Source organism: Oryza sativa, chromosome 9 (assembly GCF_034140825.1).
Source record: "Oryza sativa Japonica Group chromosome 9, ASM3414082v1".
Taxonomy (NCBI): Eukaryota; Viridiplantae; Streptophyta; class Magnoliopsida; order Poales; family Poaceae; genus Oryza; species Oryza sativa.
Window position 1 is genome coordinate 6,022,546 of NC_089043.1, and position 27,128 is coordinate 6,049,673.

A 27,128-nucleotide genomic window follows, 5' to 3' on the forward strand; every position below is an offset into this window, starting at 1 on the left:
AGAATTTGCATTTAGGCAAGGCCCAACATTTCCAAATGGTCTGGATATAGATCGTTCCTGCTGCTCCATGGAATTGCAGTCTATACGCTGAGTTAGAAGAGTAGGTTCAATTTGCTGTCAGCTTCCAGACGATTGAATCCTTCTGATCAATTAGGGGGGCGGCACGTTGTATCAATGTCCATAGGCAGATGTACTGGCACAGATGATCCGCCTCAGTTATACGCAGCAGATCAATATCCCGGATCCATGTGTTGAGGTCAAGGGCATCATGCACTGTCCTTGTTTTGCGTTTGGAGGCTGCGAAGATAGCTGGAGTGATATCCTTGGGCTTCTTATTCTCAAGCCAATGCGAATCCCAAAAGCTGGCCGTCTACCCATCCCGTAAAAGGATTGTCGTCGCCGTTGCGAAGAGGTCTTTGTCTATCTAGTCGCAGGAGAGTGCAGTGCCATTCCAAGGCTTGTTCGGTTCCGTCCACTCATACTACAACCACCTTAACCTTAGCGCTCGGGTGAACCAGTCCAGGTCTAGCACACCGACTAACTTTGTCCCAACTAACTTTGCATTTCCCAACTGAGATATCCTCTCCTCCCACTCATAGGAATTTCCTCCTCATCTTATCAATTGAATGGAGCATACTGTTCGGGATTTTAAGCTATTAGATAGTAGATTGTTTGCGATCTTAGGACGGACTTGGTTAAAGTTGTTCTCCTTGCCGCTGTCATCATCCAACCTTGCCATGGCGCCAATCTGGCCTTGCACTTATCCAACAGAGGCTGGATGTGGACTTTCTTGAGCTTGGAGACCACAAGCGGGAGACACAGGTATTTCATTGCGAAGCCAGTGATGTTTGCAGGGAAGACTCGTAAGATCTCTTGTATGTCGATGCCAACACAACGGATGGGCGTGATCTGGCTCTTTTTCATATTTGTCTGAAGGCCGGTTACGTCCCTGAAGGAGTGTAGGATTTGAGCTAAGTGGCTCATGTCTCTGACTGTCGGCCGGACGAACATTGCAGCGTCCTCTGCATAAAGTGACATCCGTAGGCGTGGTGTTCTCCCATTTAGTTGGGTGAGATAGCCGAGGTCGGTGGCCTTTTCCAACACGGCAACTAATGGGTCAATGGCCAGGATAAAGAGGAGAGGGGATAGCGGGTCCCCTTGATGAAGACCCCTGTCGTGCTTGATGGGTGTGCGCGGTGAGCCGTTGAGCAGGACCCTTGTGGAGGGTCAATCAGACTGATGGTTAGACCGAGAGGGTCAATCAGATACTGGAGGATATGTTGAGAGCTTGCACTCTTGATTTTGGCGGAGTTTGGAATAAAAGCCTACCTTATAGCGAGTTCTCCTACAACAATAGTTATCAGGCCAGCTTACAAATGGCCGTCTATTTTGGGACCAAACAGGAGAACGCCAATTGTTTGGGACCGAATTATTGAGTGATGTAGAGGAAAAAAGTCAGAACCTTCATGGAAAGGATAAGAATTTCACGGTCTCGGCAGAAGAGCTACGCGAACAACAGCCGAAGATAGCTTATCTTTGAAGCCCGGGACTATGTGTACCTTCGAGTTACGCCACTCCGGGGAGTGCACCACTTCCAACCCAAAGGCAAGTTGGCACCACGCTTTGTGGGACCATACAGGATTTTGGAACGCAGAGGTGAAGTCGCTTACTAGCTTGAGCTCCCATCTAGCAAGGCTAGTATCCACGATGTGCTTCATGTATCTCAACTGAAGAAATGTTTGAGCGTACCTAAGGAATAGGCTAGTTCTAAGCACATCGAGATTCAAGAGGATTTGACATATGTGGAGAAACAAGTCCGCATCCTTGAAACCAGCGTGAGAAGAACCAGAAACAAGGACACCAGGTTTGCAGGGTCCAGTGGAGCCACCATTATGAGGAAGAGGTCACCTAGGAAAGAGAAGACGAGTTAAACGCCGCCCATCCGCACCTCTTTGCCAGCTTTTCCGAATCTCGGGGTCGAGATTCCGTTTAAGGGGGCTAGGTTTGTCACATCCTGAAGTCCTCCTTCCTTTAGCTTTGAATTTCATCAAGCCTAGAGCTAATCATTAATTAATAAATGCGATTAATAATGGGAATCGACATGGTGGGATTTTTGTTGGATTCTCCATGTCAAAATACATTAATAGGATTTTTAGCGGAATTTTTCAGAGCCCTGGAGATAATTTAAACCAATTAAAATCAGTCTATGTTATTAAAGAAATCCCTAGAAATCCTTTTTCCTTTTCCTTTTTCCTTTCCCCTCCCTTTTTCCTCTTTCTTGGGCCGCAGGCCCCAATCCTCCTTGCTGCCTGCGCCCCCTCCCGAAGTCCGCCCTTCATCACTCTCTCTCTCTTGGGGCACCGACAGGCTCACCCCTGCCTCCGCGCCACATCCCCCACCTCCCCGCGCATGTCGCCCACCTCCCGCACCCCATGCGCAACTCCCCCACGCACCCATGCCCGCGAGATGGCCAGGATTCAATTTTCGAATCCCACCTCTCTCTCTCTCTCTCCACCTCCCCCACTACGCCGGCAAAATCGGGGCCGTTCCTGGCCACGCCCGACCTCCTCGCCCCTATAAATGTCACCCCCGCTCCCATGCACCCACCACTCTAATGCCGTCGCCCCCATCTCCGCCGCCGTCGCCACCGCTCCGGCTGCCACTAGCCGCCGCGCCGAGCCGAGCCATGTCATCGCTGCCGCGGGTTCGAAAGCGCGAGGGCCACCTCGTCTGCAAATTGTCCGTCGTCAACCGCCACCGGGAACAACCTTTCACAGCACACCAGTGAGCCCCTCCATTTCCGCTGCCTTCGGACGGCATTTCCGCTCGCCTCGCACCTCTTCTCTTCCTCTAAGTCCTCTCATTAGCTCCCTTAGACCGCTCCGGACGTCGTCCACCCACTCATCTTGCCGTCGCCGTCTACTGTCGTCTCCCTCCGCGTCGGCCGAACCCCTCGGTGAGAACCCTCGGTTCTTCCCCCTCTCCCTCCTAGCGCCACCACTACCGCATCGTGCGCCGCTGCCCGCCACGGCTGGCCGGCCCAGGATCGAGCTGTGCCCGTGCCGCTGCAGCCGTCCGATCTACCGCTCGGTAGATTGGGGCCGTTCGGCTGCCGCCCACGTGGCTGCCACGTCAATGCCACATGTGTGTGCCATGTGGTGCGCCGCACCCCAGTCCTTGGACTCGGTCCACTGCGGACCGGCGCCCTTGTGCACCGACAGGTGGGGCCCGCCGGCCGGCTCCGCTTCCCTCCTGATGACATCAGCAGGGTTCTTTATTGCGCAATAAATCATTAAGGAGTATCTGTTAATAGTAATAAAATAGAGAGAATATTCTAAAATTCATAGAAAATTCATCCGAGCTCCGTTTAAGCCCATTGAAGTCTCAGTAAATCTAGGAAAATGCAAAGAAACCATTAAAAATAGCTTTGTTTCATGTTTCAGTAGTCTCATCGGGTGTTATGGGTGGCCAATCAAATTCACCGTGATTAGTCTCATCTATAATAATTTGACCTAATGGAACTTGTGTAGTTCAAGTGGTTGGTTGGGCCTGTTGCAACGTGGTGTAGTGTTGCGCAGTGATGATTAATATTGCTTAATTCATTAAAACGATTTTACTGCTTTCAACACCTACTTTTAAATGCTAGAATTATGCAAATAAACCCTCAGCTCCCTTGGTATATATACACTACATCATACCTCTCTTCCGGTATGACTTGCTGAGTATAGTGGGTAGTACTCAGTCTTGGTCTGTCTCCCACCCCAGAGTTGGAGTATGCTTCAGATGGAGGTTATGTTACTCGAAGGAGTAGGCTTCATCCGTGCCGTCAAGGATGCTTGTGGAATGGTGTCGCCCGCTGTTCATGTCAAGCTCTAGAATAAGCTCGCTTTTATTTTGTGCTGCATTTATGTAAGACTTTTATATGTTTGTAAGACGTGAATCTGCATGTCAACTTTGTCATTTGTGTACCCTAGCCGGTCCTAGACAGGGGTTTAATGCACATTCTGCTTGGAATTCTATTCGGGAATTTCTGGGCGTGACAGTCGACAACTTCTCTCCCAAATTGTAGTTATCTTAACTCGCCGAAAGATCTAGTCAATCAGAGCTTTGAGCACATACATTCGAGCTCAGGGTAATATCAAGTGGTATCAGAGTTTTAGTTGCTCGGTGTGTTTTTATCTTCCTATAACCAGAAAATAGCCATTCAAAAAAAAGGTTTCATCCATTACCTAACCATCTTTGCGTTGTTGCGTTGTTCTTTTTAATTTTTGCTTTGTTGATTTTTGCGTTGTACCGTTGTGTCATGTTGCTGGTCTTAGCATTAGTATGTTTAGAGTTTTAAGTTCTGGTGAGGTTAGTACCATTGTCACCGTCGTTGCCGTGTCTTTGTTGTTGTAGGGACTAAAAAATGGAATTTCGGCTGTCAAGGTTCTATTTTTTAGTTTTCAGAAGGTGATCTAAGCAATCAATCTTAATTGGCTTGCTAGCTGAATTAGATCCTATCACCGCCAAAATCAGAAGTTACTTTATTTGTGATTCATGATCAAGGTGCTGCTTCGACTATTAGAACCAGATCTAGATTACCAGAGGCTCGGTGCACACGTTGCAACAAAATGGTGGCAAGATAATAAATATATTTTTCTCCACATATATCATGTAGAATCAAAAATATTTTTGATATAGCATCATTATGTGCAAGGAATCACTACTAGAAAAACCATCTTTGGTCGGTTGCCCAAAAACAACATTAGTCCCGATTGCTTAAAAAACCAGGACTAAAAAGCATTTTTAGTCCCGGTTTAAAAGTGCAATGATCTTTAATCCCGGTTGGTAACGGGACGAAAGATCATCTTTTGTACCGGTTTATTCATTGTCACGACGTGGCAGGTCCCCCACTATTTTTAATCCCAGTTGGTATAAACAACCGGGACTAATAATCAGATTTTTAGTCCCGGTTGTTATAAACAACCGGGACTACAAATCAGTTTCCCACGTCTCGCGCTCTCTCTCTCTCTCTCTCTCTCTTCCATCGTTCTCTCCGCGCGCATCTGAGAGTCCTCACCCTTATCTCTTCCTCCCCTCCACTCTTTATCTCTCCCTTATCTCTTCCTCATCTTCCTCTTTCACTCTCATCTCTTCCTCTCCCCTTCCACTTCCACACTTCTTAAGTTTTCCTCTCTTCTCTTCCTCAGATCTGCGGGAGAAGCAGACGGCGGCGGCCGGGCCCGTGCTGGGTGGGGGCGGTGGCGGCCGGGCCTGTGCCGGGGAGGGGCGGCAGCGGTCGGGCCCATGCTGGGCTGGGGAGGCGGCGGTCAGGCGGTGGCAGAGCGACGGCGGCCCGGCGCGGAAGGCCGTGTGGTGGCAGGCTTCATGGATTTTTTTTTCTTTTTTCCTTCTCGTTATGTGAATGATTGTTTGTTGATTTGATCTGTGATTTGAGAATGATGTGTGAATGATCTGTGATTTGTTGTTGTGGATGATTTGGGATGTTGAGATATTGAGTTGTTGATGTGGATGATTTGGGATGTTGAGATGTGTGAACAATCTGTGATGTGCGAACCCAATCTATGATTTGTGATTTATTATTTTCTAATGATTTGGAGATATTTGGCGCCAGAAAAGAAAAAAAAGAAAAAATTAACTTTAGTACTGGTTGGTAGCACCAATTGGGACTAAAGATTTAGTCTCTTTATTTCAACCGGGACTAAAACTGGACATCTTTTAGTCCCGGATTCGTAGTCCCGGTTAGAAAACCGGTACTATAGGGGGTTCCTAACCGGGACTAAAAAGCGTTTCTCCAGTAGTGAATCTGTTCACAATATAGTCACATACTTATATTGAGTAATATAAATACAATACTACATTTTTTTCTCGCTGTATATAAGTGCACCAAGCAATATTACAATATTAGATATACTATTTTCCAACAAGAATCACGAGGGGGCGCAAAGGTTCTCTATGCCATGAATGCATTTAGTGTTGCACCTAAATGTCATCCCCTTAAGTATGGGCTTGACTATATCAAGAACCTTGATAATCACTACAAACAATAGTCTATAGGTCATAATCATACCACAAAGTACTGCAAGATCTACCCATTTTGAATGACCTGTTTCCACTTGAAATAACTCAGCAATAACTTTCTCGCCACTAACTGTTATGGGTCCTTCAAGGTTGAGTACTAAACCTAAGAACTCATTCTTGTAAAACCCCTGCAGTGCATACTTGTGAAAGGAGATGTAGTACATTGGGTACTTCCATACTATGTTTGGAAGGCTATTAGGAAGTTGGAAGAATCCACTTGTGAGCATCATAATACCTTGTATACCAGCACCTGTTATGATCCCCATTAGGAAATCTGGTACGATGGTTGCTACGATCATCATCAGGCCTTCCACTAGCATTGTGCATGAACAAAGTACTAACGTAAAATAGACAAAATGTTCAATTTGCCTTTGTAAGCCACTAAGATAATACGCAATTGCACCAGGTATTATGGCAATAAGAAGAAGATATGGTGTGGATGACAATGTATTGGAGATGACAAATGTGGTTACACCATAATGTCCATTTAGCCTTTCCCTGCTAAAGATCTGAGCAACAGGAAGAGAAAGGTAGATATATAAGACCACATATTAAGAAAAATGTGATGCACAAATGCAAATTCATTTGATAAATCAACCTTGCATATTTCGATTTTTTTTATCTACATGAAATGTAACCTATTGTACAGATGCGAAGTATTTAAATTATTTTAATAAAATTATTAAATTTTCACTCTGGAATTTTTAGTAAATAAGTTGGGGGTTTTTTTATATATATAATAAGTAGAGGCTTCACAAGAAGCCCTGCATTAATCCTACAAGCTAGAAAAGGTAAAAATTCCCACATTAATCATGTGTGCATCTATCAAACCTATGGCCAGAGAATGTCCAACAAATAGTGTTTCGATTTGTTAAGTTCGGAGTTTATAATATAGGTAGGTGTACTCAGTTGGAGTTATGCGTTGTAGTAGTTTTTATTTAACAATCTAAAATTTACGAATTGACAAATATTAATAACAAATTAATAAATACTGAGTTGTAGTTGGTATGTAGTCTCAGTTAGTTTATTTTTCACAATCTGATTGTCTTGAAATTCGAAATTAATGAATATTAAGCTGTGCTCCATTGGATCTCAATAATATTATTTTCATGATTTACTAATTCTAGAATCTGATTTACTATATTGTAAGCTGATATTGATTGTTTACAATATGTTGTAAGTGCGGACGGAGTGTTACATGGCTATTTAAATATTAGTAATGGTAATTGAGTATAACTCAATTCACTAAATGAAAGCTGTGGGTTTGAAATATTTTTATCCAGAGTCAAAAGACATTGCAAGTATTTGTGAATTTTATTAGGATGCATAAGAGAGATTATTTAAGGCTTTTCTATGCGATGCTTCACATGATTTCTTAATATCCTAAATTGAAAATGAATTTATTTCCATTACTCTCTCTTAATTAAATAGCACTATCCCATGTCCTTGATGGAAAATTTTTATTCGTGTTGATAACTTTGTTGAATCTTTTGGTACAGTAGTATGAATTTGAATAATCAATTCCAGACATCGTATCCAAGTTCACTGACTTAATTTTACTATTTATGCCCGTTGGTCTATATGTGTGTTCAGTCGATTTTAACAAATTATATAGAGTAAACATGTTTGCTCTTTCTGCTAATGACATATCAATTCATAAATACCTTCATATCCTCCACGAAGGATGGGAACCCTCCAATTGCCATTAAGGTTAGCATGGTGCTAATAAACATTAACATTGATGACCTAGCCTGAAATGAAGAATCAATTAAAATTAATTAATAAATATGTTTGGTACATGCATACTCTATCAGCCATTTGTGTGAAAACAGCCAACATTTTATCTTCACTTACTCGAATTGAATCGGATCCATAGCCCATATTGTAAAATATGGTGCCAAGGCAAGCACTTATGGAAATATAAATGGCCATCCGCAACCAATAGTATCCAATATCTCTATACATGTTAACAAATGAACGTCTGGTAAGGACAAGTGTCTTGGTAATAAAACCAGCTCGGTTTCTTCCAATCGTCACCCGATCCTAAAAGAATATGAACATAACTTGTGACATATATCCCAAACATGTATAATTGTGAATAAGTATGTTGTACATATAAATATAATATGTACACAAGTTTAGAGCAGAAACCATCTCGTTTATGTGACGCATGTCCTGTTTTGCGACTTCCGAAGTGTTGGAGGATTTGTATGAATTCACCAAAATGTCTATTGCTTCATCTGCAACAGCTGGCATGCACCGGAGTCTGTCTTCACTCTCCTGTGTGTTAGCAAATTGAAAGGTAACAGGTCAAAAGCAAGCAAATTGGTGTCACCCAGTTTTGTTGCCGGACATTTGATGGTGTACGCATCAACGAGCAAATGTGAAAAAATTATAGAAAAATTAGACATGTATCCCAACAATATTATACATATATGCAAATTTGAAGATAAGATTTTACACATAAGTGTAATATTATTGGAAGTATGTGTCCATGCTTTTATGGAATTTTCTGTGATATTTGCTAGATGATGTACACGGAGTATGCATGAAAATTTTGTGCGCATAGGATATATTCCCGTACTTTCATAGCATCTTTTTTATTTTATTTTTGTTCTTTTCTCTTTTGTTGCTGGGCTGCTGTGACATTGTGCAGATACTGTTTGCAGAGGACAGATTTGTAAATAATTACTCATTATCCAAAAGAACATGATATTTCATTAATAGTGCTTGAATTGGAGTCTTGGACCAACTATATATCTAACCTTGTCAAAATCTTTGTTCACAGTCCTCAAAAAATGATCTGATGGATTCCTCATTGGAGGGCAAGGGTAGCCATTTGAAGCAAAGAACTGCAAATTAAACCAACTATTGCAAGCTGAAAACAGCGATAACATTTAACTAATTAAACGACTATATACACAGAATGATTCTACACTAGATCGACTAACCTCGGCAGCCATTGAAGCTGGGCCAAAGAAGATGGTGTTCCCAGCGGCGAGCAGGCAAAGGACATGGAAGAGCTCGAACACCTCGCTGCATGGCTGGTGCACGACAGCGACGACTGTCATGCCCTCCCTGGCAGCGAGGCCTATGATGCGACTCATGACATGGAAGGAGGCGGCGCTGTCGAGGCCGCTGGTGGGTTCGTCGAGGAACAGCAGCCGGGGACGTGTAAGGATGTCAAGGCAGATGCTCAACCGCTTTTGTTGCCCACCGCTGATGCCCTTGCTTGACCGCCCGCCGATCCGAGTGTCCAGCGTGCCGGTGAGTCCCATCTCCCTCACCGTTTCATCGGCGCGCCGCAACTTCTCTGCCATAGTCATGGTGTCTGGCAGCTGGATCTGTGCCGAGTAGTAGATGGCCTCGCGCACTGTTAGTGTCGCCATTAGCACGTTCTCTTGTGTCACGTACGCCTGATTGATTCATGCATTCACAATACATTCATGTTTTTAGATCAGACACCAGTTTTTCTCGTTCTCTCTCGCTGGCTCTATCCTTAATATTTGAGCTACGTTAATGTTTGCAGTTAATGTTTGCAGTGTCATGATTGTAAATCCCCCTAAGTCTAAAGAAGTTCGGTAGCATATTGGATTGATTATACTATTACACTAGCTAAATATATATCCCTGTTATTAATAGTGTAATTTTTTACCATGTGAAATTTCACAACATTTTTATTGTAGACAAAATTGCAATCATCATCTATACACGGCTAAAAGATTTGGCTAGAATCATATGTTAATTTATTTTTATCGTAGTGAACATGTTCGCTTCTTCTCGACTATGGGGGGATTAGAAGGGGAAAAAGTACGAATTATCTCTCCCCCCCGAACTATCGCGGTCGTCCGAATTACCCCCCTGAACCACAAAACCGGACATTCTTCACCCCTAACTATGCAAACCGGACGAATTACCCCCCACGACCCAATCCGCAGTGGTTTTGGTCTACGTGGCGTACACGTGGCAATCCAGTCAGCGTTTTATTGTGGGGCCCACCTATCATATATATACTCTATCTATCTCATGTCTCTCTCTCCCCCTCTCTCTCGGGTCGTCGGGCTCAGGGCGGTCGGCGCGCATGGCGCCGTGCGGGGGCCGGTGGTGGGCGGCGGCGGCGGGTCGACGAGCTCGGCCGGCTCCGGTGGCAGCGGCAGCGGCGGCGACGGCGTCCGCGGCGAGATGTGGAGCTCCGACACATCGGCAGTGCGGTGGACGCCCCCTTCCCCACGCGCCGCTGTCCACAGCAGTTGCTGCCCCGCCGTCGACGCGTAGTTGATGACCCCGGCCACCGTGGCGTTGTACCGCAGCTCGTACGCCTGCAGGACCTTGAGCGCCGCTTCCACCGCAGTTGTCGCCGCCGCCGCAGCCTCGCCCCACCCCAATGAGTGCGACAGGGCCACCGTCCATCGCCTGCCCCCGTGCATCGCCATCAGGCGCCCACCGCCTGCTCCCACGCGCCGTCGTCCACTGTGCGCCCCCGGGCGTCACCGTCCGCCGCCCGCCCCTCCGCGCGGCGGGCAACCGGTAGGTTGCGACGGGCGCGACGCTGAGGCGGGAGGCCGCCGGGATAGAAGGTGGGCGCGGAGGAAATGGTGAGCGGCGGTCGCGGGAACGGCCTCCTCCTCCGCCACCACTGCCTCTCTCTTCAGCCTCTCTTGTTCCTCCTCCCCGTCCTCCTCCTGACGCCGCTCCAGCTCCCGACGTGCGCCTCCGTCCGCCGTCCCCCGTCCTCCTCCCGACGCTTCCGGCCATGGCTCGCCTCTCTGCCATGGCCGCCGGCGCCCGCCTCTCCCCCATCCCGTCCACCTCCCGCGCGCCGTCCGCCAGCCCGCCCCCGCGCCGCGCCATGTGTGCCAGCCACCGGCGTGCGCACCGCTGCTGACCAACAAAGAGAGAGAAAGAAAGAGAGGAAGAAAGAAAGTGGTGTCTGACATGTGGGTCCCACCATTAAAAAAATAAAATGCTGACTGGACTGCCACGTGTACGCCACGTAGACCAAAACCACCGCGGATTGGGTCGAGGGCGGTAATTCGTCCGGTTTGTATAGTTGGGAGTGAAGAATGTCCGGTTTTGTTGTTCGGGGGGATAATTCGGACGACCGCGATAGTTCGGGGGGTAATTCGTACGTTTTCCATCAGGAGGTGACAGACTCTTCAATAATACTAATCAAAATGGGCTGTATTAATTAGATGCTCCAATAGTTTTCTCACTTGAACTCACCGAGGTTCCAAATGCAAGTTGCTGACATCGACCGTTAACCAGAATTTGCCCTTTCATCTTCAAGTTTGAATCCAATCTTCCTGTGTATATCAATAGAGTACAGATCGATAAGATGTTATGAACTGAAATACGGCGTATTACAACAGAAACTCAGCTCGAAAGACACAATTTAATATAACCGTGAGAAAAAAAGAAGGAACTCTATAACTGAGACGAAGAAGCACTAAGACTCCCATAAGGACGACCGTCCCAGTGCTGTAAGACACTGTTAATATATAGTGTCTATATGCCCCACATCATCTAGAAACTATATATAGCACTATTCTATTGCACACATATCACCAATTTACTGTGCTAATTTAACATCAAATATTTGATCAATACCCTTAATATTATATAGAAACTGGGTCTCAATTCAAGATCTAGTTTCATCGTTTCATTCATTTAATCTGATGCCACATTATCTTTTACAATAGGTGGCATGCTATTTAACACTATAGACATCAGTGTTGTTGGGAACTTATTGCATGCCATTGGTGGCATGCTAACATTATGGACATCACCATTGTTGGAGCTTAATGCATGCCTCGTAATATAAAGTTGATGATACGAGATAGATAAACAATATAATTGGGGGATCAAAATAGCTATATATAGAGGATAGAGGAATTTCTAATTTGCTTCCATACATAAATGGAGAGCCAAATCACAAATAAAATAAAGTAAGAGGAGAGAGGAATTTCTTTTTTTTTTCAGTTTTCACACATAAAAAAGATACATTAGGAAGTCATGATAAGCACGGAAACTCTAATGGGCGATCAATCGCCCTAGCTATTGGCTAGCGATCGCCCCATTCCCCCCTCCCTCGCTCTACCTGGTTTTCTTTTTTGGCACCGCATTACTTTCCTATTTTAGTAAATTTATGCACCTAAAGTTTATACACCTAGGGTTTATACATCTAAAGTTTAGAGAGCAAAAGTTTATAAGTCAAAAGTTTATATATCCGATTCAAATTTGAATTTGAATTCAAAAACTTTTTATATATAGTATTTCTATACATCTAAAATTTATAGACCTAAAGTTTATAGACCCGTTTCAAATTTGAATTTGAATTATATCTGATTCAAATTTGAATTTGAATTCAAATATTTTCTATATATAGTATTTCTATGGATCTAAAGTTTATACACCTAAAGTTTATAGATCCAAAGTTTATAAGTCAAAAGTTTACATACCCGATTCAAATTTGAATTTGAATTTGAATTCAAATTTGAATTTGAATTTAAATTCAATTTTTTTATATATAGCATTTCTATCCATAATTTTTTCTAACTTTTGTTTTTTTAAAAAAATTTTGTGGTGTACTGTAGTAGGAAGATAAGATGGGGAGGAGAAAGGGGAGAAGAGGGAGGAATCGGCATAGGCGGAGGGGAGTGTGGGTGATCGCTCACTCCCAGCGATCATCCGCGCATTAGCAGGACCCTGATAAACATGGTATAAGTACAATATCAAGATCTATAAAGCAAAATTAAAAGCAACCACAAGCCAATCTTAGTTGCTTGTACTAACGGATAAGGTGTCCCTATTTTAGAGGGAATACCTTATATGCCATTTAAAAGATATTGAGTTTCTATGTATAAAAGAAAATATATTTTCCTTTTATGCCACCAAATGAATTTTTGTTACTCGTAGACGCCACTATTGGTTGATTTTTCGGATGAGCACACAATCCGAACCAAATAAGAAGATAAGAGATAAGGTTGTTTTGTGATCGGTTAAAAGAATTTTTGATTCCTAAATTCAAGATAAGCTCCCGGCCTCACCAATGCTATAAAAGAGAACAAATTGTAGGAGGAGAGGACACTCAATTCTTGCCCTATCTAATCTAAAACCCTAATTCGCCCCCGATCGGCTTAAGCACTAGAAGGGGTTCGTTCGGCTATCTCAGGGCAGTGCCGGTGGAGACCTAAAGGCCGACGTGATCTAGTGAGGTAAAGAGAAGAGAAACAGAGAGAAGAAGAAGAGAAAGAAAAGCAAAGACAGGAATTATCAATGTCTTCAAATCCGACAGGTCAGAAATTAATTTGTAATTTGAGAGTGATTGATTTATAGGCTAAAGTTAAGATCTTTCTAATTTAGAACTCCAACAACCACTACCATCTTTTTTGGGAAAATACTTATTCTCTGATGCCCAATTAAGAGAAGAAAAATTGGGCACCCTGACATTACCACAGACCGTATATGGCTAGTTTCTTCTCATTCTCTTCTCTTCACTTTAATTATATTTTATTTTAAACTATTTATCTAATATATGATCCGATCATACTATTCTATTTATTTATTGTAATTAAATCTTCAGAAGAAGATATCAGATGATTATACTCTGATAAAAGAAAATCATGTGTTTCAAATCGTTAAAACTGCCATTCTTATCACTTTCTTTCTTTTTCTCCCTCCCTTTATAGTTCATATTTTCTGTATTAATAATTTTCACGCAGAAGAAGTTTGAGATGGGTATTCTCCAAACATGTACCACCATCGATCGATAAATAAATACATATAAATAAATGCATATTTATCGATAAATATATACATAGATAAATGCATACATATATTTATTTATTTATTTAAAATTCAAAATTTTAAAATTTTGAGTGAATTTTTTTATTTCATACCTTGGTGCCCGGAGACCATGGTGCCCATATGGGTGTTATACATATAATCTCTCCGTTTCAGGTTACAATACGTTTTGATTTTGGTCAAAGTTAAACTGTTAGATAAATATAGTAATATAATACTAAATTAGTTTCATCAAATCAATAATTGACTATATTTTCATAATAAATTTTTCTTAGATTGAAAATGTTACTATTTTTTAAAAAACTTGGTCAAACATAAGACAGTTTGACTTTAACCAAAGTCACAACATCTTATAACCCCGAAATGGAACGAGTATATACATAAAGAAGATTAAGTCTGCAACCACCTCAGTAGCACCTGAGGTCCTGGGTTCGACTCCCCATGGGAGCGAATTATCCAGGATTTATCGGCGCTGTGCTTTCAGTGGTAGGCGACGTACCCGTCGACAGCGAGGCGCCTGTGGTGACTTCGTCAATCTCTCAAGAATTTGCTAGCCCAGTCTTCGAAGATGCTCATAGAGATAGGGTTTACGTGCGTGTGTTCATAGGGGTGAGTGCGCGTGAGTTATGAGTGTCTGCGTTGTACTGTGTAATTCTAAAAAAAAAAGAAAATTAATGGCGGGCTGGATAAGTTTGCTAATAACAGCGGGTTGGCTGACTTAACTTCAGTCAGCATCAGAAAATTAATTCACCCTCCAACTGCCTCAATGTGAAATAGTTAACGGGTACGATTCAGTATGGCCGAGCAGCGATCAGCATCGATCGTGCAATCATTTTCCACTTCCACCACATCAACTTGGTAATCAATACGTTCAACACGTAAGTTACGTGCTGTGTATCTGTGTACACGATATCGACGTGTTCTTCGAAGAAAAGCCATTCTCTTTAATTTCCTACCGGCCCAAAGATTCGCAACAGGAATGTGCAAATATCTTTCTATCTCGCTCCAACAGTACCAATTCCAGAAAAAAAAAATTAAATTTTACACAATTTCTTCCCTCACGCCGTCCCCTCGTGGGTGGGTCGGGGGCGAAAACCTAGCCACCATAGGCATGCCGTGCAGCAGGCTGAGAAGGCGGTTGCGGTGCATTTGGTTGCTGCTGATCCGACACCGTCTTGGCTGGATCCAGTTTCCCAATGACTGGATTTGGCATATCCTTGGTGGGAGCAGTGGGCACAAGTGGGTTGAACGGTAGAGTTGGCTGCGCGACCGAGACCACCGGTTGAGTCAGGTGCGACCGAGGCGATGCGGGCGATAGCAAGCGCTGCAGCTGGTGGCAGGTCTGTCCTTCTAGCCAATCAGACCTTTATTTTCTCTCCATGAAGCTCCTCGCCTGCTATGGCTAGCCCCTTCCGATCGAAGGGAGCTCTTTTGGCAAGACGATGACGGTGGTGATTGGGGAAGAGGGTGCTCTATCTGCGCGGCCTCGTGGGAGATCGCGTCATGCTAGGCGGTGGGAGGTGGTGCTGGCTGGTCTGGGCTGACCATCACTGTGGTGCCGATACGATAGAGTTGTAGGCTAGCGGAGGTCGTTGGTTGGTGGAGCTCTGGGTGGCGATGACAGGTGCGGGAGAGGATGTAGCAGGTGAAAGCCTAGCTTGGAGTTATCTGAGGATGACGTGTTTGGGTTTCGTGATCCCTCTTTGTGGAGTTGTCGGGCTGCCTTCCTCTCCCCTCCTGACCATATTTATTAAGACCGGGCCGGTAATGAACCATTAGGGCACTCAGTTAACTGGTTTGTTGGTTGGACCGGTCAAACCACCAGTTTAAAATGGTTTAAATAAATGTGTGCTACAATACTACCACAATAGGCGACATGCCGTGGTGGATGAGTCTTTCCATGGGAACAAGGAGGTCTTGGGTTCAATCCCTCATTGCAGCAGCCCTCAGCAGTCGAACCACCTCTAGTTCGGCAAAAAACCACCCGGTTTGATGGGTTTTCGCCGGTCCGTTTGCGGAGCCGACGCAGCCTTAGTTCTGGTTTTTTCTGGTCGAACTGCCAGTCCGGTCCCGGTTCTTATAACCATGCTCAGTCCTTTTGGAGGGGCGACGTTGGTGCCAAAGGCGTCTTGGAGGTCTACATTTCCCCACCTTTACGGCCTCCCCTCAGCTTGGTCTTGGGTGGTCTATTGGTTGTTGTCACAAGCTTGGCGTGGGGGATGAGCGGATCTTCTTGTCTCACCCTCTCCCTGCTCAACCCCACTACATCATTAATCTTTTGTTTGGAGTTGGTTCTCGGTGGTGCATTGTGATCCCCTTTCTTGTCCCGTAACGATTGGTCACGCTTAGCGGTAGTCGGTTTGGTACTGTGCCATCTTCGAGGTTGTGTTAGGAGCCGCTAGCAAGCAGTGGTGGTGTGTTTGTTTTTGGTTTTTCCTAGTTACACCCTTCAGTGTTATAATTTTGTGCTCCCTCCATTCTAGATTATAAGTATTCGTAGGTAGAAATGAATGGTGGAGGGTTGTGATTGGTTGAGTAGTAGAGTTAGGTAGAAAAAGTGAATGGTGAAGGATTATGATTGGTTGGGAAGAGAATATTGATAGAGAAGTTGTTATATTTTAGTACAAATCTTTAGGGCTAACAGTTTTAATATTTTGGAACGGAGGGAGTTTTTTTTTTTCTTCTATATCAATGTGAAAATTCGCATTATATCGTGCAGGTCGTTTCGAAAATAAAAGTGTCAATTCCTGAACGCCGTTAATTTTCATCAGGGGAATTATCGACAGTAATTATGCATGGTTACCGTGATAAAAAAGATTTGCAGGATTCTTTAAATTTTTTATATTCTTTTTAGTTTCCTCTGGTAGAGTTCCATTCTTATAAAAATCCAATTAATGTGTTCTTTTTTTTTATTTGAGGACGATGGTGCCAAATTCGGAGAATTCTTTAATATGCAACAAATTAAGTAATGGACGGCTTCTTTTTCTTTTTATTCTTCGTCTTCTTCTTCACAAATCGCGGGTGACCGCAACCAAACTACAAACAGGAGCACCGTGCATATATTTCAAACGTGGAAAATTACAGGAGGGAAATGCAAGGTGAACTGGAAAAGGACGTGCCTCCCAACCACACTAGGAGGACTAGGGGTTCTGAACATGGAGATGTTTACGAGGGCCTTGCGACTGAGATGGCTCTGGCATGAATGGAAACACCCCACCAAGCCGTGGGTGGGACTAGAGACACCGTGTGATGAAACGGACAAACTTCTCTTCGCCGCAGCTACCAAAATAACAATAGGGGATGGAAACACGATCCGCTTTTGGGAGTCCGCCTAGCTGGATGGGCAAAGACCAAAGGACAGCATGCCGCTCGTCTATGCAATTTCCAAGAAAAGAAGCAAATCGCTACGTGAAGGCATTGAAAATGACACCTGGATCGATGACCTGGAGCTAAATTGGAGCTAAATGGGAACACTACTTTTACAGTGGAACTGATCAGCCAGCTTGTGTCCCTATGGAGCGCAACCCAGGACATCATGCTAAACCAAAATGAGTCGGATCACATCGTCTGGAAGCTCTCGAATCATGGAGAATACTCGGCCTCTTCGGCATACAAGGCTCAGTGTCTAGGAACAGTCGGCACCAACTTCAATCCCCTAATTTGGAAATCTTGGGCCCCTGCAAAATGCAAACTTTATGCGTAGCTTGTGATTCAAAATAGAGTCTGGACTTCCGATCGACTAGCTACAAGAGGATGGCCAAATAGCGGAGTGTGCCTCCTATGCCGTATGACGAACGAGACGGCATGCCACCTTTTAGCTTCCTGTAGATACACCAGAAGGATCTGGAGACTGACGGCCAACTGGGTGGCTTATCAGCAATTGGATCCGAGCAATTGGGAGCCATGCCAAAGCGTACACGAATAGTGGGAAATGTTAGCCAATAAAAGGAAAGTGCCCAAGAAAGGGCTGCGATCCTTAATCCTACTCATAGCCTGGGAAATCTGGAAAGAAAGAAACCAAAGGATCTTCGAGCACAAGAAAACGGCGGCCCCCAACCTTATGGCAAAAATAAAGGAAGAGGCAAGAACCTGGATAATGGCAGGCACAAGGCGACTTGGAGAATTCTTACCAGCTTAATCATAGCGCTTATGTAATTTGTACAGCTCTTTTTTTTTTTTGCCTCTAGGGGTTGTATTTTTTTACGCCTATATCTAATGAAATAGCACAGTCTCGTGCTGATTCCTTTCAAAAAAAAAATATTTCAAACGTGGAAGACTCGTTACGGTTGGACCCAAATCGCGTCATGTTCTGACTGAATTTTACAGAAAGGTCAGTGGACAGGGATATACACATTTGTCACCTTCTCAAATTGATTTTGCTATTTTTTCTACAACATATTTCTTCCTTGGTTACGTTGTGCTCGTTTTTTTTTCCCTCTCTATACTTGGTCACTGACATATGAGCCCAAGGGTAGTGAGGCTCAAATGTCAGTGACAATGTCCCACTATCCACAGAAATGTTGAAAAGTATTGTATATTCCGGTGTTTAAAGGTATAAACGACCTCACATTAGCAAAAATCTATTCTCAAAAAGATAACGTCCTATGCATATAGTTAAACCTCCAAACGTTAAATTAATAATAGAAGAAAAATACTACAATTAAATTGATCTGTGAAAATGATATATATCAATACATTTGTCATTGGAAGCACTTTAATATAGTTATTTCTTTAAAAACTTTTATGAATATATAGGATGAAATTCTGACTAGTGTATTGTAGATTACGTTGTGATCTGTAGAACTTTAACAAATGAAAGAGCACCCCAGGTACGTAGTTTTTTTTTTTTTTTGCGGGGAGGTACGTAGTTTTACTGATGTATGGTACTAATAGTGTGGTTGGAGAATATATATTATTCGACAGTTTATTGCTATAAGGATTGTCAAATATGTAGACACACACACAAGACGAGTGAAATTGTGTAAACCTCAGGTCGATAGAGAGATGCATATGGATAGAGAGAAACTGAGATCGACAAGTGTTACCGGCAAGGGTGTCGAGCAGCGTAGTCTTGCCGCAGCCGGAGGGGCCCATGATGGCCAACACCTCGCCGGGGCGCGCGCTGCCGCTGACGCCGTTGAGGATGGTGGCGGCCTTCCCCCCGCTGTCCACCGCCGTCACCCACACGTCCTCCCACGTCAGGAACACGCCCCCGTCGAGCCGCTCCTCCCTCCCATCTCCAGCGACGACGGCGATACCGTCGAACGCGCCGGCGCAGTTGTGCTCCGGCGCCGGTGGAGCTTGTACAGGAGGCGGCGTGTCGTCGGGGGCAGCACGCCCGCGGACAGCCTCGAGCACGGTGGTGAATGGGGAACGCAGGAGTTTACTGACGATGGCGCCACCGCCGCCGGATGAACGCCACAGCGGGCGCGACGGGCTCGGCGTCGCCGCCCAACGTGGCAACGGCGATGTCGCCATGCTAGCTGGTGAGACAGTACGTGGCGAGCTCGTACAATTAGTCAGTGCAAGTGACACAAGTGAAACCACTAGTGTGCTCTTCCGTTTTAGCCTCTCCAATGAGGTTATTTTCCACTTGCAGCATCCATATCCCTATATATATAGGCATCAAGTTTAATTAGAGTTTGTTGTGATGTCTGCGTCCGTCAGTGTTATGGTGGTTCGTTTGTAGGTTAGGGGTGGTTTGGTGTGAAAATGAAACCATATCTGGCGTAAATGTTCTATTTCTTCGAATAATGGAATTTATGGAATTCAATTTAAAAATATACTGTTCATTCAATTTTTTTTCACATATTCAGGACGCAACTTTTTAGCAAAACTATTCCGTCGATCTCGTACAATCTATACACGAAAACGACGTATGGGTGACGAAACGGATGGTGTGGAAGATGCTAGACCGAACGGTCTCGCACAACCAACATGCGAGACCGAAAGAGCAGTATTAGTGATTAATTATCAATTAGCAAATTAATTAATCACTAATTAGATTAACTAATCACTACTTAATTGCTAATCAGGATCATTAGTAATGATTGGCGTATTGCTGCGGTATCGCTGGTTGGCCGCGCGGTCTCGCGACTTTGCCGCGCCACACCCTGCAGCGCCCCGTTACGCGAGAACGACGTTATATTCCTCCTAAATAAATTATATCCTGAATATTTATGAAAAAAGTTAAATGAACACTATATTTGAAATTTAATTCTTTATTTATGATCTTTGCTTAAAAATCAATACTGGAGAACTGATCTCTTGTGGGTAATTGAAAAATCACATTTGTCCCGATTCCAATGGGAACCGGAACCTAACAAAAGATAGCTCTTATTCAGTGAGATCTTTTTACTTAACACTCAAAATGAAGCAGTTTGTCTTCCCTTATAAAAAGATTTGTAAGGTTAAGATACCTCTGAAGACTAGAGTCTTTCTCTGGTTGTTTCTTAAAAACAAAATTCTTACCAAAGATAACCTGTACAAGAGAGGTTGGAGAAAAGGAGATAAGTTGTGCCAATTTTGCTCTAGGGAAGAATCCATTCAACACTTTTTCTTCGATTGCCCTACTGCAAGAATAATATGGAACATTGTGATATGTGCTTTAAACATTAAACCAATTCTGAATAAAACTCAGCTATTTGGTACCTGGTTAACCAGTTTTGATAAAAACATGAGGAATATGATGATGGTGGGGGCTGCTGCTGTCATCTGAGCTATTTGGAAAACAAGAAATAAAGCCTGCTTTGATAACATTCTCCCAAAAGATCCCATTGAGGTGGTCTATTTAGTCGGTAATCTAATTAAATCTTGGGCTATTTTGCAGAAACTGGAAGCAAACTGAAGAAGATTGGAGCTGGGGGCCAGGCTGGTAAAGCAGGTGGCAAATGACATCTTCAACTAAAGATATGAATGGAGGCCCTGTGCAAGAAGATTGGAATGATTCTGTCTCTGAAATCTTGTCTTTGTCTACCGATGTAACCCCCCTGAGTTCTCACTCACTTAGCTTTTGTCTAGTCCCTGCTGTTGGGATCCTGGTAACGTTTGCTAGTTTCAGTTTGCTTGCTGACCTGCTGTTTTCAGGTTTCAGCTTAGTTTCTACTGAACCTCTCTGCTTTTCTTTTTTCTCTTTTGGTAGCTTGTTTAAGACTCTATGTGCCGTTCCATTAATGGAAAGGGGGGCTTTCAGGCCCTAGTTCAGAAAAAAAAAAGGAACCGGAACTAAAAATCTTTTTTTCCCCGGTTAAAAAACCCAACACCACTTTATGATCTTTAGTCCTGGTTGGTGTAACTGATTTTTAGTCCCGGTTCAAAAAGCGTCTGGCACCCTACTATTTTTAGTTCCGTATCAACGCGTCGTATATAATCCCTTGCACTTATCCTCTCCTCCTTGATCGCAAACTCCACCCTTTTCCTCCTCCTCATCTTTAACTTCCTCTCCTACCTTTCATCCTCTCTCCTCTCTCTCTTTCCTCTCTCTTATCCGCTCCTTTTCTTTGCAGCACTAGCAATGAGGAAGGAGCGAAGGCGGTGGCGGCCGGGCGCAGCGGCGGCGGCAGCCCCACGTAGCCGTGCTACCAGTGGCCCGCGCGGCCGCGTTGTCGGCTCTGGCGCTGGTGGCGGAGCGGGAGAGGGAAGGTACCTGGCGCGGGTGATGTCTTTGTTGATTATCTGTAAATTTATTGATTTGTGAAGTCTTTGCATCTGTAAATTTATGATGTCAATTTGAGTATGTCCATCCAATCTGGGAATTTGTGGATGATTTTGTGATGTTTCTGTGAATGTGGATGATCTTATTGTTGAGTTTGGTTCGAAATCAATATGCAAACAGCAAAAAACAATGAAAAAAAAGAAAAAAAATGTAGTCCTGGATTCGTTGTCCTGGTTTGAAACCTGAGACTAAAGAGCATTGCAAACCGGGACTATTGTGGGTTTTCTCCAGCAGTGAATGCTACAGCCAATTTATACAGAGTTTGTAGGTTGAATGACTACGAAGGTCAAGAAGGTCAAGGCATCTATTCTGAACATGCAAAAAACTAGATTTTCGCCAGGAGAATCCTCTCCTAGACCTGAAAGTGATTTGGCGCATCATGGCATCACCGACGTTGGTCTGATGAAACCGTAATCGCCGTATCTGGTCACACCGATCAATGCTATTGCTAGAATGGCAACCGCACCGTGATCAAGCGGAGGGGAACAGCGGATGCCGTGGAGCTAACGAGGGCCATCGGCTTCACCAACCCCGTCTGGCCGACAAGACGTCCTTCCGTCCAACAAAGGGGGATGGACACGATGAGGTCCGCCGGCACCATGCTACCGATTGCCCCTAGCCTTTTATCCGCATAGAGCTCGTCTACATTGCCACCACCTTGCAGATCTGGTTCCGCCTCCCACAGGCGTCTACCCCCACAGACAGGAGAAAGCTGTTGGTGTGAAAATCGTCGTACACACGAAGGCCTAAAAATTTTGCTTGCTCTAGTGCAGGTCCTATCAAATAAGGTTCACACAATGCCAATACAACTAACAAGGATAAAATAAAGAAGATTAGATCAATGGGCCAATCGTTCATGGGGTCGATATAGTATGGTTTGCCCATGCCGATACTGATGGAATTTCGGATCGATCGGCTATAACTAATGGAATTCAAAAGTCAGAATAATAAAACTCTATTGGCTGAAACTTAGATACAATATATTTATAAAATCTTCTAATATTATTATAATCAATCTTGATAGATCAGACTTAACCGAGACGGGATAAGAGTGAAAATAATAAGATAGAATCTTGAGTAAATAAATATATCTTTGAATATGAGCTGATATGTTTGAAATAAAACTTATCAACACTCTATATAGAAGAAAGTTAACTGATATCAATCAAAACAAGATAGAATATAAATCATCAAAAACTATGATTATTTATCACAATCTAGATAGATCGGACCTAATCGAGACATTATCACAGTAACTAGCTGATTATAATAAATATTGCAAATTTAATCGATGCAACCAATTATAATATGTTAAGCAGATACTTCATCGGCTAAAACTCTTATGAAACTATGATAAGAATCTATCAACTTGAGTAAATGTAATAAACACACGAAAACCTAGAAGATTAGAGCTAAGCAGAATAGTTCGGGGTTAACATTGTGCTTAACGGATTTAAACGAGTCTATGAACATTTTTCAGGGTGACTGATATAGAAACCATAAACTTAGAAAGCAGAACGAATCAGAGCAAGAGCCAATATATTTGATAAGCAATGCAAGCAAAAGAAGAACTAGTATATCGAACATAACCAAGGAAGTACTAATTCCCAATACAAGCGAAGGATTTTGACAAAACTTACTTTCTTGTTGGAGATTGATACCGATGTAGCCTATCTCATAAACAAGAACTTGTCAAGAGCAAAACTAGGGTGGCGATGCCCTAAAAGTTGAATATTGAACTGTTATTGTTTACAAAGACCCCAGGTGCACATATTTATACCTATAAGCAATACTAAGTCTGACTCTATCACGATCGAATTGATCTAAAACTCTATATCTAATTAAGGAAATTATTACAGACTCCGACTCCCACACTACTCATATCGGCTAACCATTACTTAAACATTTCCGATTCTAACACGACTCCATAGGCTCATAACTCTATTAACAAAATAGAGTTAATAGAGCCCAAACTGATCCCTCATCATGTCGGCTATCATATCAGCCAAAGGCTTCTGTTGAGGTACCCCCTGAAATTGCTGTTGCACTTGGTCTAACTAGTTATAGTGAGGCAAATATTGGGGTAGAGGTGATCCCCCTAGCCGATACTGCACCTAAGGTGAGTGAGGCTGATACTAGAAGTTAACATTGCCCCCCATGTGATGCTAAGGAGACTGATGCACCATATGGATATGTTGATCAGGAACAAATTGAGAGCCAACAGGTTGATGTAGTTACGGAATAGGTGATTGCAGTGCCACGGTTATCTGTGGAATCGGCTCAATAACCGGCTGCCTTGGCCTAAACATAGAGGCGACTTGATCTGGAGTAATTCGGGGGATGTTTTGCCCTATATGTTGCGGTTGTTGTTTGACCAGAACGTGAGGATTAAACCCTGGTTGCCCCGGCGCCGATGTCGACGCACCATGTTTCCCAGGAGCTAAGACTGACACTATCGGCTGTTCTGGGGCCAAACCTGAGATAGGCCGATGTTTATCAGAACTGAGAGTCTTGTATTGTGGAAAAACACCTTCTGGAAGAAAAACTGGTCCCTTAGCCTGATGCTCAACTATCGTGCCATCAACCACATATTTAATCATATTAGTTAAAGTATTGACAAGCACTCCTGACTAGTTGATCAATGCGTGACGAACAACATAACCAATCTGATCTTGCAAGTTTTTGAACTCTTCAGGACTTCCTTCCTGCTTATTATCCTTGGGTTCGACATCTTTAGTTGAGCTTGTCCCTAGCTCTCCATTGTTTGGCAGCACTATCTTGTACCTCTGAATCACTGTACCCAGCGTGTCTAGACAAATGAATGTAAAAGTTGGTTCTGCATGTTCATCATTTGTTAATACTCTAGGGCAGGTCCAAAGAATTGCTTTCGGGTTCTGAGCGTGCTAGTTGGTATGATCCTGCAAGCAACAAGAAACAAAGAGGAAACAAAGTTAAATCCATAAATGACAGCCGATCGGCTGGATTGCCGATGACGTATCGTCCAATATTAAGCTGATGCAACACGTGTTAGATTGGCAATGGAATATATAAGATGAGAAAAGCTAGATCCACCTGATCGGCTGTAGATATTAATATGTTTAAACCAAGTGATTGGGATAGATCGGATAGTATACCGAGATAGTATAAACCACTTATGTGTAAAAGTACTTCAAGGTGAAGATTATATATATTCATAGCATAGCCGATAAGGCAAATCTGACATGTATCGGCTAGTACTCCGATACCACCTTATACTAAGATATCAATATAGACGAAATATAAAGAACAAGGAATCGATCTAATACCAGGATAACCTAATCAGACCGGTAATATAGCTTAATATATTTCAAATGAGCGAGATCTTAATATAAAAGGCAGATTTAGTATACCAAGTAACATATAATGAACAAGATAACTAAACCAGGTAAGATCGGCAGAAAATCCGATGCTATCTCTATTAGCGATCATAAGACAAGCTAGATATTATGATTCAGATCATTACTTAATAGATCAAACCTAACTGATGCAGCATTAAGCATGAAGAGAAATATAAAATCTAAACAGGACGATGATAGCCTTTTCAGGATGGGAGATACACCATATAATCTACCTCAACATCAATATCTAGCCCAATCGTCTATCTTCGATGATACGGGCCGGCCGATGAAGTTAGATAGTGATATCGATCTAGATTATATAGCATATATGATAACTCGGAGATTCACATAAACAAGATTAGAGTGTCATGAAGATGTAAGCACTAATCCCAAGAACGTAAACCGCCATAACAAATTTTACCTTTTCGCCGAAGATCGAAACCGATGCAGCCCAACTCGAAAGCAAGAACTCGTCGAAACAATGAAAGTAGAAAAAGGTGGCGATGCGCTGAGAATATTATTGAACTGATGTTGTTTGTTTACAATGTATCGGGTCATATTTATACCCAAAATACATGATATGTCCTTGCCGGACACGACTCTATCTCTATTATAACTCAAAATATGAACAAGTCCCTTAGGCGGACTCTTACCAAAAATATCTGTAAGGAAACTACTAAAATATCCTAATGAATAGATACAATTGCCCCTAATGAATAGATACAATTGCCCTTTCTGGATTCAATCCATGCTTTGCAATACTTGCGTAGAGTTTGAACCATCCTCGGTAACGATCCCATGACTGCTTTGCCGGGATCGGCTGTATCGGCTCCTCCCCGTCCGATCGGGTAATAGCCGATGCAGACGGTAGCTGATACAACTCTTAGCCGATGCGGGTTCTGTTTCTAAGGCTACAGATCTTCTTCAAATCCGTTTCAGTTCTTACTTTGGATCCAATCTATGATTTACCAATTTTGGTCGTTAATAGCGGCGGCGCGCGGCCATCCTGCGTGGCGCCGCGGCCAGGCGGCGTCGGCTCATAGTGGTGGAGCGGCGGTGGCGCGGTGATAATTTAAATTTAACTAGTATATAGAATGATGATTCAAATGTAAAACTAATTAAGGTGATATGACTTTATGAAAGTAGAAAAGTATTGAGATAGTTTGGACCTAGATTAATCATCTAAAGGCTAAAAATAATTGAGGTAATATAAATTAATGGGAGAAGAAAAGTAGAGAGATAATTGGGACCATAGATTAATCATTTAAGTACTAAAAATAATTGATGTGATATGGCTTAATTAGAGAAGAGAAAAATATCATTAACTAAGTGAGGATGAACTATAGAGGTACACAGTATATCATGTAAAAATAACGAAGATATATATTAAAATATTATATGGATCATGTGGGATGATGATTTAACATGCTTGCATTCTAAAAGCTCTAAAATTTAATAAATTATAAAATTATAGATATTATAGCATGTTTACATGATGTTTAAATTTAATGATTGTTAGTGGATGATGATATAACATCTTTTTAGTGGATGATAATGTGACATCTTTGCATGTTATGCTTTTAGAGTCAGTGGGTTATATCTATATAGTAAGAGAGGATTTTAGACTTTATGAAAGGTTGATGGATGTAAAATTGGCTATTCTCTATTATTTAATTAATGCCATGATTTTCTTTTGCAAACTATTCTGTACTATTTAATTATCCTCGGTTTTCTTTTGCAAACCTATGTTTTACATGATTTTGCATTGAAACGTTAAATATCACTACCTGGAAAACCGGCCGTTGGCCCATTTTTCTAAAACATACTATACACAAACGCTCATATACACACGTACACACTCACTCCTATGAATATATACGCACGTACATCCTACATATCCTGAGATTGATAAAGTCACCGCAGACAGCTCACTGTTGATATCAATATCGCCTACCACTAAATATGGGACTTCAATCCGGGTAGACAGGTTGGTGTTAACATCTAAGCTCCGCCCATTTTTAGCTGTAATTGTGTTGCTATATGTCCTTGTCTTATATAATTGATTAAGTTACTGTGCGAACAATCAAGAGCTTGAAATTATCATAACAGTGGGAGAAAATAAACATTATTTACAATGTTGAGATGGGATG

At 42.9% G+C, this 27,128-nt stretch overlaps 1 protein-coding gene across 2 annotated transcripts; it reads right to left on the reverse strand.

Moving 5' to 3' along the window:
- Positions 1-5,810: 5,810 nt before the first annotated feature.
- LOC4346436 (ABC transporter G family member 1) lies at positions 5,811-19,478 on the reverse strand. Of its 2 annotated transcripts, XM_015755262.3 has the most exons (8): positions 18,933-19,478; positions 11,308-11,387; positions 9,036-9,500; positions 8,850-8,936; positions 8,236-8,364; positions 7,939-8,127; positions 7,749-7,835; positions 5,811-6,593 (listed from the first exon to the last, which is right to left on the reverse strand). In XM_015755262.3, exons 1-8 carry the CDS (start codon positions 19,363-19,365, stop codon positions 5,934-5,936), a joined length of 2,130 nt encoding a protein of 709 aa, XP_015610748.1. In that variant the 5' UTR covers positions 19,366-19,478; the 3' UTR covers positions 5,811-5,933. The 2 variants fall into 2 exon arrangements, with proteins under 2 accessions (XP_015610748.1, XP_015610749.1); XM_015755263.3 differs by lacking the exon at positions 8,850-8,936 and having other exon boundaries at positions 18,933-19,473.
- Positions 19,479-27,128: the final 7,650 nt, after the last annotated feature.

Bases quoted from the DNA above. Each gene is read 5' to 3' on its own strand.
- LOC4346436 (XM_015755262.3), bottom strand. From the start codon at position 19,365: ATGGCGACATCGCCGTTGCCACGTTGGGCGGCGACGCCGAGCCCGTCG. The intron at 8,937-9,035 runs GTTAGTCGATCT...TTTAATTTGCAG, and splicing joins CAGCTTCAATGGCTGCCGAG to TTCTTTGCTTCAAATGGCTA. The intron at 6,594-7,748 runs GTATTTATGAAT...CCTGTTGCTCAG, and splicing joins CCTTCGTGGAGGATATGAAG to ATCTTTAGCAGGGAAAGGCT.